The sequence below is a fragment of the Drosophila eugracilis genome, unplaced genomic scaffold (genome assembly GCF_018153835.1).
Source record: "Drosophila eugracilis isolate 14026-0451.02 unplaced genomic scaffold, ASM1815383v1 contig_440, whole genome shotgun sequence".
Classification (NCBI taxonomy): domain Eukaryota; kingdom Metazoa; phylum Arthropoda; class Insecta; order Diptera; family Drosophilidae; genus Drosophila; species Drosophila eugracilis.
In genome coordinates, this window is record NW_024573306.1 from 2,095,230 (window position 1) to 2,107,707 (window position 12,478).

Sequence of the window (12,478 nt, forward strand, 5' to 3'; positions counted from 1 at the left end):
GGAAGTCGTTCTAAAACTGATTTAGCTTTTAAATGGTAGAAGTACTAAGCTGCTAAGGCCGTACTTGGTAGTGATCCATCTGCTTGTTATCGCTCCGGGGTTTTAACACTGAGCTGTCTGCTGTTTTACGACCACGAGATGATATAGAACGTTGAGTATGCAACTGGTAAGGTCTTATTCTCAATCCGTCGACGGCAATGCATGTGATTCATGGCCACTCACCTGTCCATAGGAGATCGCCAGAAACAGAATTTTAGGCCCATTGACATTCGTCACAAAGCAGCCTGTGAATGTGATGTGATGTTTCATTGGGGATGTTTTCATGAAACTAATTTTTATAATAACATTTTTATCTTAATTTAACACAAATAAAATTACTAAGCCAGGAGATATTTATGTAACAACTTCATTAATATTTCGAAACTAATTATCATAAAATGTTTATTAACAACAAACTGATAATATATATATTACTTGTTTTAAAACCATCAGTTAACATCTTCAGATTAATAATATGGCGTTTTATTAAAAAATATATAAATAATCTTATTATTTTTGCAACACCAGATAAAGTTCCTTAATTATAATCTTTAAAACTTTTCTCAGTATGGGTATTAATCAATATTATGTAAATAATTCCGTGCGACTTGCTAATAATTCAAACACTTACAATTCTTGTTCATACCTCTGTAAATGCTAATTAAATTCATCAAAACAAAATGTGCTATTGACAACTCCATTTGACAGTCGGGCAGTTTTATTAATTTAAAGCCCGCTAAGAGATCATAAATCAATGGAGTTTGCCTTTGTCTGTGCTCAGGCCCACAATCATTGATTTATCCACTCACGTTGTTTGCTGTCAGCTGACAAGAACATTTCAATTACATTTTGATTGGCTAAGACCACACCTGAATATGACTATTGTCAATCATGTTTGTTTAGCGATGTTCTGTTCGTGTAATAAAAAGATTTCCCTTTTATTTGAATGCCTTTTATGGGGTGATTTAATAATTAAGCACTCTGGTTTAATTAATTTGAGTGAAAGACAGAGGCCGTTGCTCTGTTCGTGTGTGAAAATTGTAGCATCCAAGTGTTATGTGCATTTAATGTATTTAAATTCTTTGTCCATTCCGTGTGGCACATTAAATATTCATGGGTCGCGAGGTGGCAGGCCAAATAACTTTTTTAATTACATTACCATCAGCACAGGTCAATTAATTTCAGCACCGCACATCTGTACGTAGTTTGTATCTACATATTGGTGTTCGGGAAATCACGTTTCCATTTCACTAATGCACTTCCACTAGCATTGCGGCCTCATTTATTAGTCTAATTATTTGTGAAACACAACCGTCAGCATCGACAGTGGCCAACGTTTTAAATAAAAAACCAAAAGCCGGTAAATATAGCCGGCATTTTATAAGAAAATCAAACTAAAAAAAAATAAACAAAATTTAATGGGGGAAACTGCTGTGGCGACTATAAATTTTGCACTATCGATCATTGTCGGGCTGTGAGATAATTTCCAATAAATCTGCCCGCCATTTCAGAATAACCGGCGGAAAACTGCATTAGAGCGACCCGCATACAACATAAATTAGGATAATTACAATTGCACCCACAAGTGCCATTCGAGCCATTTGTGCTGCCTTTTGCCGTTTTTCGCCCCCGGGAACGGCAAGAATTTTGATTGCATAAACAAAAAGAAAAAAAATAAACAAACTGCAACTTTGTGTATTGCAAATTGTCAGCAACGGGCGTTCGAATGAAAATGAAAATGAAAACGAAAAAAAAAAACACAAAACTACTAAAATCCAATATCCAAAAATTAGCCAAAAAAGAATTACCAACCGTGCCAATTACAATAAAAACAACAACAAAAGCGAGAGGGTGCCCACAATTAGGAGACTCTGGAAATGGCCACAAATATTTGCCAACTCCTTGGCCAGCCCGGTCATGTTTGGCCGAAATTAGTTGGCCAAGCGGTGATTTTTTTTGGCCTACCATTCAGTTCAGGTGGGGTGTGAAGCGGTGCGTTTTATGAGTCTAGTTCCTGCAGCAAAACAAAATCAATTAAAACGAATCGCTGGAGCAAAGTTCCAGCCAACTCCAACTGGCTTATTCATCCGTGACTTTGCACTTTGCCGGCTATTGCGGCGCCTCAACTGCGGCTGGTTGGTTTTTTTGCACACTTCGGAAAAAACAAGATCACACGATCATTAATTTGGTTAAAAAATTTTTAATGCAATATAATACAATCTCGTTTGAAAATAATCAATCAATATCCTTAGAAACAAAAGGTAACACTATCAAATCTTTTTCTGTATTTAATTTTTAAATTTTTTTATTTTTTTAAGACAATATCAAATATGCAAGCAAATTGTATTATAATATTGTTTAATTGTAAGTGAGAAATAAAATGTTTTGTCCCTTAATGTGAGTATTAAAACAGCTTATTACGTTTATTTTTTAATAAAAAGCAACTACATTTTGAACCAACACTTTTTATAGCTTTTTTTAAGAAATCCATATTGCTTATGCCATTCCATAAATTACTATAATATTATTGTGGGATAATACTATAAAACAATTGCTGTTAACATCATAACAATCTTACAAAACAGTGATATATTATTTATGAGCAGTAAATATTTAACTTAGAGTGATTTTTATTTTCCGTGCAGTGAGTATGTCTTCTATTTATTTTGTTGCTGTTGTTCCCACTGACAGGCAGACCACCCGCCAGCGTCTGCAGTTCCCAAATGGCGTTGCGCATGCGCAAAGGTGTTGCTGAGTTGCTTAGTTACTAAGTCACTGAGTCGCTGGTGGTTTTGGCTTTGCTGCGCTGCCGTCTGGGATTTGATATGCTTGATATTGTTTTGCATGCCGACTCCGAGTGGCTATTGCTGTCGTTAGCCAAATTGCAACAAGCCGGGCTTAGGAAATTGATATGGAAATGTATCGCTTAACTAATTCCGAGCTTAAGAGAAATGAAAAGCTAAGGACTTGCGGCCAATTAATGTTAGTTATTGCATGCAGCAAGATACCTCAAGTTGGGCAATATGTGTTTGTAGTTAAGCTAAGTTAAATGTATCACATAAATTGATGGCCAGTTAGTTAGTATCTATTTAGAAAAGATTTTGTATAAGTTTTAAAATTAATTTTTTAAAAACCTTTAGCACTCTAATCTATGTATCTATCTAAACAAATTTTTGTTTGAGATGTAAAAGTGTTTTATATCTTTACCTTACTTTATTTTACTTTAAGTTAACCTCCTTGTTCCTAATGAATGATAACCAATACCTTGAAGCAATGGTCATGGTTCCTTCTATTGCTCATTCCGACTCCTGAGTTAAATTTTCTCAATGAACTCTGTAAACTCAGTCGAAAACCATTCAATTCGATGTTGTTTCTAAGCGACGCGTGTTCGATTTTCACGCACCTCGACATTGTATTAGATACCATGGCATTGACTTTCAATACGAATTCCTGTTTGGCGGGAAACTGCACAATTGCGACTGGTTTTATTTGGGTGCTGTCCCTGAGATTGCGTATACGCAGTGGTGTGCGAGCACGCATGCGCCACCGAGCCGAGTAATTGGTGCGGTCGACAGCAATTTGCCACACTTGTCACTAATGTGGTTAACGTGTTGCAATGCAATGCAACAAGCGGTCTGCACTCCGTTCAAATCAATTTAATTCCAATTGATTTGCTTTGATTGCAGTTGCAGTACAATTTTTTCTGACAGACTTTCACACTTGATGTGCCAACTTTTATATTATGGTTGTGATTGTGCTAATCGATTGCGGCGGATTATGCAAATGGGATTGCAGTAATTAACCAGTGGATAAAGTTTTAAATAATCTGTAGAAGGAGTAAATTCGAAAAGAAACTTTTGATGCTGAGAATGATGAGCAATTAGCCAGCAGGAGGATGCTTGTCCTTCTATCGATTTTTTCTTCAACTATTTAAAATCAAAAGCAGAGATAACTAAACCGCCTGCCATCTTGCGGTTTTTCTTGTTATCTTACTCGCTTTCGCATCCGACTTGCCATCGTTCCTTTTCCTTTACGCCCTCGTCTAATTAGTTTTTAATCCCTTTCAGTGTCATGAACCTGCCTTCAAGTTTGCTTCAGTTCACGAGAATGTCGGGCCAGGTCAGATCTCAGTTTCCCACTTTGTCCTAATTAGCCTTGAAACCACCAACCGAACGGCCAACAGAGAAACTGACCCGATCCATCAATTGAAAGTCTCGTTCTGGTGACACCGAACGTGACCTTTGTTACTTTGTTTCTTAGTTGACATCTCCCCGAAAGCCCCAAATCATTTCGTGGATTTGAAAGTGAGACGGCTGCTGGGCTGTCAGATATGCGATTTGACAGATAGATAAGAGCCCCAAGAGCCGCACTTGAGTCCGATTCGCTTTTCCCTAAAAATCGAAGCGGACGCACATAATGCCAGAGGTCGACATTTTACTAACATTTTGAGGGGATTTCGTGGGCGTCTCCAGGCGTGACCTTCATAAGTGGGCTATGAATAATGGAGGTGCCACTATACGTGAGGCAAGCTTTCTGCAAGTATGGGATCAATTTGCAAAAATAGGAATTTGACAGGTCTGAAATGCGCGTGTTGTCTTTCTAATCCAGGTTTAATGTAAGCATGAATTTGTTATGCCAGCAATAAATTACGTCATCCTGTTATCCTATGACTCAAGTATTTTTCTTTGGGCCATCTTAAACTTTGCAAGGAACTCTTTATGACTTTTTTGACAAAATAAAATAGACATCAAGGTGCCCGTTCTCTAAGGTTTTATGGCCGCTCGTTATGCTCCATCCTCGTTGTTTACTTTGTTGGCTAACTTTATGTTCACCTGGCTGACTCCGCACGTTGCCCACGATTCTGGGTGGTCAGTTTTGGAGTTTTAAGGTCTCATTTTATGCATGTGGGTTAACTAAGGATTTTCATGTCTTTTTTCTTTCTCTCTTTTGGCCAGATTGGCGGGTGCGCCTCCAAAAATGTTGGCCGTTGGCTTGGTAGCACTTTATGGTCATGGGGGTCGCCAGATTGCGGGATGGCGATGTCTGTCATGCGGCGGATTTGCGTTGTTAGCAAATGGAAATATCAAATTGGTGGGCCCGAAAAACCGCGCGCGCTGCCCATTCGTGATTGTGCGACATTTTGGCCAGGACACGTGTGTGTCAACTGCAGGAATCCGACGATTCACAGTTTGTGTGTAGGTGTGGCCTACGGTGTGGTGGAGAGATGTGAGGGCGCAGCGAGGGTTTCAACCTGGCGCCCAGCTGGTGAACCAACCACTCGCTACTGGCCCAGATGTTGCAAGTGAACAGAAACCCGTTTGTGGCGTGTCAAATTGCTTATGGCTGGATGCCTGCCACGCTGTGTTTTTGACCAGTTCCGAACTGGGCCATTAGATCGTCGGCCCGATACCGTTGAGAACCCCAAACCCACGTCGGCCATCTAGGAATGAATCTGCGCAACTGCACCTAGTACATAACAGCGGCATCCCAAAGCCAAGCTCAGGCTCTGCCCGTTGCCAATCAATCATCTGAGAAATTTGCAATTTAATTTTCCCCTAGCTACGCCCGCAACTCTGGGTTGGTTAACCCCACCAGCATTCTGCCAATTAGCTTGGCTCGCCATGTGACAAATGCCACTCGCAAAAGCAGATACAGATACACGGATTCAGATACAGATACTTATAGATGACGGGTTCCGCCTCCTTTGGGGCGGCCCCTTGGCCCCGGTACATTCGTCAGTTACACCCTAATAATATGTTGGCCAAAGTTCCTTGGTGTAATTTTCATAATTCCACGTTAGGGTGGCCCCTGTTCATGAAATCAAATTGAATCGAATAGCCTAACCACTCAACACGATCCCAAGTAAAATCCCAATGAGTATAACTGCCTGCTCATGGCTGGCGGTTCAATCCGATTCGATTAGAGCTGTTGCAGTTTGCTTTACATTTTATCTGTTGGCAATAATTGAAGCCAATTAAATTCATAAATTTTAATGATTTATTTTAGCTTGGCACGCTTAGCACATTGAATTAATTCTTGAAATGCGGCAAACAGGGTGTTTTATAGAATTCTTACAGATGGCAATTATAGTTGGGAAACGGAGTTTAAATTGCGCATACTTTATTTCCTGCAATATAACGTACAAAAGAGAACCATGAGAACCAATATTAACACCCTGTTGCCAAGAAATACTTAATTCTCGCACCATAAACTCATTTGTCTTATGGCCAACAACTGGCCGAAGCAATTAACATTTTTAATTCACCACAAATATTCGAAGCAACAGTTTGTGTAAGAACAAAAAACACTAAAATGAAGCAAAGAATGAAATCGACAAATGCGATTGCTTTGCCATTGCCTTCAATAAGCCATTCCCAAGAGGGCACTTACACCCGCGAGCGCTTGGATTGCATCCGCCTGGCCAAAAGTCACTCAACGCTTCACTGCATCGCTGGGCAAAGCAGGGCAGACCGTCTGAATGGCCAGCAGTTGTAGCCAAAACCAACTGCCAGAAGAATTTCAATGCCAATGGAGTACGATGGGATGGAATCGCGGAAATTGGTGTGATTTTGTTTCTATTGAATAAATATTTAGTTAAAATATAAAATTATACAATTTTAAAGTAATAATATATTTATATATATTTTTGTTAATTTTTGTTATTTTCTAAAGTGTCGATGCTAACAAGCTGTTCATTACACTCATTTTTAGACTATATAAATCCACTGCTTTTTTTGGTCACTTTGGCTCAGTGATGCGTGACCAGGTTAGAAGGCATCAACGATGGTGTTGCCATGCTAATTCCGATTGCAATTGCTATTGGCCAATCCAGTTTTAGTTTCTGTGTTGCGTCACGCCATGAAGAATTTTATTGTCTTGCGGGCAGAATTTTAAATATTAATTGCAATTAATTGCCGCGGCTAGAAGCAGACCACGCTTCATTTGCCTAATGGTGGGGCGCAAGTGTTCAGCTAGTAAACTAGAGTTATAAAATGCCATCACCCGCTATCGATCTTAATTATGTTGTTTAACAGCTAGTATCAATTAATTGAACATGATTTAGCCATGGGTAAATATTCAAAAGACAAATGATTGCAGAGACAACACCTGCCCACATTGAAGACTTAATTATTCTATGCTGATGCAAATGTTCTTTTCCTGCCCATAACTGTAAATAACAGCAATTAAATAAGAACTGAAATCGACAGGGCAATTTATCGAAAAAATATCTATCCAGGCTTGATTTGCATTTATTCAAATCGGTCAAAAGGCAACAAGTAAAGGCACAAAACGAAGGAGGTTCCACGCCCACTTGAAAATCTTTGCAGTTTGCAATTGTTAGACATTCCTTTTACATATCTACGAATGTACAAATTCAGAAATAGAGAATTCTGGGTGGCCTTAAGTGGTTCAAAGTTAAATGGCTATGAAAATTGCAATTTTTCTTGCCGAAAGACAGTTTGGCATTGGTACGTGCTGAACAAACAATGAGTAAGCTGAAAAAGCAATCACTGAAAATAATTTTGGATAATAGTTTTTAACAGTTGCAGTTTTGTAAGCTTTTCAAGTGACTAATAAAAATGTTTGTAAATAAATTATAAATTTACTTATTACTTATAATTAATTCAAAGACCACAATATTTCATATTTTATGATCTTGGGCTTAGAGTAGCTTAACATGTTGTTGATCCTAAGTCTGTCAATCTTTACCCAAGTAAATTTACTTTTATTAACAGTTTTCTTTATGATTTCGAGTTTCTAGTACATAAATTTGATGTGCTTTTTAGTAATAAAATGGAAACATATTGCATACAAGCTTGGTTGCTTTAGATTAGAAATGCATTTAGATAAATTGATTCTGATTGCATAATACGTGTTATTACCAGGTAATTAGTTAATTTTCGCCCTGATAGCAATCAGAATTTATATGCCCGACACCCGAGCATGTAGCGTTCGGATGGAAAGCCAAGACAATAATTACGTTCGCAAATGGAGCTGGATTGGGTTTGGAACTGGCTGAAGGTGGGCACCTCGACAATCCACAAATGTGTGGATTGCACTTGAGCCAGTCAGTAAGTCACCCAGCCAGCCAGCCAGCTAGTCAGCTAGATTCAGTCAGCCCACAGCTGTCGACAGTGGGCCGAGCTAATAAAATGAAAACAAAAGTGGCACCGGGAATATAATTTATAATGTTGCGCATACTGCAAAAATGTCAAACACGCCCCAAAATGATCGCCCGCCCGCACATAAAAACACATACACACAAACACACTGGTTTAAGTTCAAAAGAGCAGTTTGCATTTGGTTTATTCAAATTAAATTGGCGGCAGGCGAAGGCAAACAAATTAAGTTGCCGATAGGAGTAAAAGAATATGGAGTGTGCCATACCTATATAGATATTTAGAGCTATATAGCCAATATAGCCACCCGCTCTCCCGATGGCGCTTATCGAATGCAAATAATCGAAGTCAGTCAGAGTGCAAGCACTCATTATATGGCAACGGACCAAGGAGGCTCGCTGGGTACACTGAAAGGAAAAATATGATTTTTTTTGCTTAAAAAATGTAATTAAATTTTCCTTAAAACTGTAGATATATAAGTTGCAAAGAGGTTAATAAAAAGTAATGGCTATAAAATGAAAATGAATGTATAGTGGAGAGATGGAAAGCAACCTATGTCTGCCCAATGCCAGTTTCTGATTTTATCATCCTTCTATTTCCTATTGTCTACTATTCTTATAATATTTTTTTTGAGTGCATCTGTGAGTGCAACATCTAGATTAACTGACTGGCAAAGAAATGCTGCAACATGTGGCAACAGCAGCGGCAGCGTCAGTGGCCAAAAGTGAATAGAAAACCCATTTTTGCTGTCTTTTGTTTTCCGCTGGCTTCTTTGGGCCGTGCTCTTGTTTTTATTTTTAATTTGCAAACTTTTCGTTTCGTTTTCCGATGCAGTTCAATGATTAAAGAGGCAAACGCCCAGAAATTGGCCAGCTCACATTTCGTTATGGCCCCCGCCGTTGGGGCATGTTGCAAGCGGTGGGTAAGAATTTTTTAATTTGATCGCCGGCCAGCTTGGGGCGGGTCTCTTGGGCGTTTTTTGAAAGGCATCGAGAGCGATAAGATCGGCCTAATCCCGTGGCCAAATAATGAGTGCTAATTGTTCGTAGCGCGGAAGTCAAAGAGATAGTCCCCCTCCCAAAAAAAAAACACATCAATCGTTGAAATCAAACCGGCAATTAAATCGCTTTGAAAGCAAGGTCATGGTAGCGGTTTTTTTTTTAAGAGTGACAAACGCAACGAAGGAAACGCACGAGCAACATGTTGCTAGTGCAACTGCAAGCCAGCAACATGCTGCAGTGCTCTCCTAGCCAAGCGATTGATACACATTCTTCGGCTGCGGCTTCGATATCCACACTTCGGCTTTGGCTAAAACCCGCTTCGAGCCCCGATTATTGTGGTAATTCGATTACTCTGCTACTCTGGTACCACATTGTTCTGCTCTTGCTCTCGTTGTTGCCATTGTTGTATGGTCGATATTGTTGTTTTTTTGGGCTGGTGTTGCTGGCGTGCATGCTTCTGTTAGCAATGTTGCGCATGCGCCGGCGTCTCAGCTCGGTGTCTCTGCTCCCACAGTCTCCAGTCGCCAGTCTCGGGCGGTATATATTAGGGCCGCCAGCCAGCAGACAGCACAGTTCGTTAACAGTCCTAGTCGTGGTTCTAGGAGGTTCAACCAGCGTCCAGCGACTAGTGCTTGTGTCGTGTCGTGTGTAGTTAGTTTTCCGCTCATCCCATCCAGTGTATCCCCGAAAACTCCTTTTTCGAAGCTCAAACGTGTGATCTAAGCTAAGATGAAGCCATTCGTAAGTATAAGCCAAGGGATCAAAAAGGATAACGCCAAGGAAAAGGATCTATACAAAATGTCGAAAATCAGTGATGAAGTGAAGAATAGGATTCTTAGGTTTAGGAGTTTTAGCCGATGTCATTTTTATAACCTTATCATCTTAAAAAATTGGTTGAATTCAGTTCTTATTTTCGAAGTTGGAAAACAACTTTAAATTTTGAGATTATACTTCAAGGTAGTGGAGGATATATAAGCCTACTTCAATGAATTTTCCGTTAGCTTAAGCGAAAAACTGAATTTAGGTCTTATTACAAAAAGCGGAAAGTTAAAAAATTAAATGGTAAAGTAAATGGTATTATGTCAATATAGATTTTTCAAATCATTTTGAATGATAAGTAGTGCTATGACTGGCATAAAGTATAAATTCATTTCTTGCATTCTCTTTACCTGTCTTAACTCAATTATTTTGAAATCAAATGGAAATTGCTTCTATGAAATTAATTCGATTCATTTAAATTCCGCTCCGTATGAAAATACCACCTGTGCTGCGGCTGCTGCTGAAACACATAAATCCTTCAGTTCCATCCGAGAGTCAATTAAAGGTGGCACGTCATGCTAAGAGCGAACCACCCAGAAAACCATCAGTTGCCATCAAATTCTGTGCGAAATCCCGTTGATAAGCTGTTGACATGTTGCATGTCGGACAGTTTATTTAACCGTTTTTCCACCACTTTCTGCCTTGCTGCCCAGCTGCTACACTACCACACTGCCCCACTCACCTGTGCTGACACATAATATATGGTACACATAATCGCGCCGCATGCGGTAATATCTACAAACGAATATTGGTCGAACGACTATCTCGGAATCGAATCAAATGGTTGCGCTTCGCGGCGCTGGAAAAGCGATTTCATAGGAAAAGTGGAGAGATGTGTATGGCAAAGAAAAGCGAGAGGAAAACATTCGCGCAAGCGCCAGCGCAGGAAAAGAAAAGCAAAGCCTGTAATTAGGTTAGCAGAGGCGGCTTATAAGCTCCCATTGAGTGACACCTGCGATTAAAGATTTTAGGCGGTGCCTACCGCAAGAGGAGTAATTACTGAACCGTGGCATAATCCCACGACTAACACTTTTCACACTAAGAGAAAAAGGTGAAAGATATGTATACATAGGAAGGAATATTTTTTCTTGGTCTTTAAGGTTTTTGTAATATTATTTTATGAAAATTTTTCACTATCCCGAAATCATCAAAAAGTCTTTATGGTTTTATAGTTTTGTTTTACTTTAAGAAAAATATTTTTTTGGTGCAGTGATACTAAAGTTTTGTTTTCCCGTTTTGGTTAGTTTATTGCCGCAGCATTGCTGGTCTCGACGGTGTCCGCATCGTGGCACGGAGCCGTCTCCACACAGTATCAGCACCTGGACCCTCATAGCCACACCTACTCCTACGGATACGCCGATCCCAACTCACAGAAGCACGAGACTCGTGGTCATGATGGCACCACGCACGGTTCTTACTCCTATGTGGACGGTCATGGTCATGTGCAGTCCGTGTCCTATACCGCTGATCCTCACCATGGTTTCAATGCTGTGGGCACCAACCTGCCTCAAGCTCCTCATGCTGCTCCCGTCTATGCTGCTTCCCACTCCCATGGCGCCTATGCACCCTACGCCCATGGACCCATCCATATCCCAGTGTTGACTCATGGAGGCGTACCCGTCGATACCCCCGAGGTGCAACATGCCAAGGCTGCTCATGCCGCCGCCCATGCTGCTGCTGCTCACAATGCCGGCGGACATCATCTGTACAAGCGTTCAATCTACGGCAGAGGCTGGGCCTACGGACAGCCTGCCCATGTGCCACTGACCCACGGTGGTGTGCCAGTTGATACACCCGATGTGCAGGCTGCCAAGGCTGAACACTATGCCGCCCACGCCAAGGCCCTGGGACAGGTTGCCCATGCCCATGGAGCTCCCGTTGAGACGCCGGAAGTGCAGCACGCCAAGGCCGCGCACTTTGCCGCTCACGCTGCCGCCCGTTCAGGACATGCCATTGCCCCAATTGCCCATGGTGGCTACCATGTGCCCGTGATCCACAACGGTGTGCCCGTCGATACGCCCGAGGTGCAGCACGCCAAGGCCGCCCACTACGCCGCCCTGTCGCAGGCTTCCGCTCATGGTGGAGCTTCCCACGGATCCTGGGATGATGGCCGCTACGACGGACGTTGGGAGCAGAGCCACAGCAGCCACAACAGTTACGCCACCGGCTATGCGCACAAGGGACCCATCCATATCCCGGTCATCCACAACGGAGTGCCCGTAGAGCCCGCAGAGGTTCAGCATGCCCGCGCTGCGCATCTGAACGCTGTGGCTGCCGCTGGACATGGAGCTCCTGCCAGCCATGGTGGTTACTATGGCGGTAATGGACACGAGGATGATGGCCAGTACCATGCGCACTATGACCATTACTAAGAAGTAAGGGGTCGGTACTTAAGAGGGGTTTAACTTCCGATCGACGACGAGCATTCTCTAAACACTCTGCCTAACCGACTACCGAATCCAATGTGGCGTATGCGTAACATTGTATTGCGTATACGCA

General features: G+C 41.4%; 1 protein-coding gene across 1 annotated transcript; it reads left to right on the forward strand.

The window, feature by feature from the left end:
* The first annotated feature begins 9,719 nt into the window (after positions 1-9,719).
* On the forward strand, positions 9,720-12,478 carry LOC108117299 (histidine-rich protein PFHRP-II). The gene is made up of 2 exons (XM_017229659.2): positions 9,720-9,901; positions 11,224-12,478. The coding sequence occupies exons 1-2, from the start codon at positions 9,890-9,892 to the stop codon at positions 12,349-12,351; spliced, it is 1,140 nt and encodes a 379-aa protein (XP_017085148.2). The 5' UTR covers positions 9,720-9,889; the 3' UTR covers positions 12,352-12,478.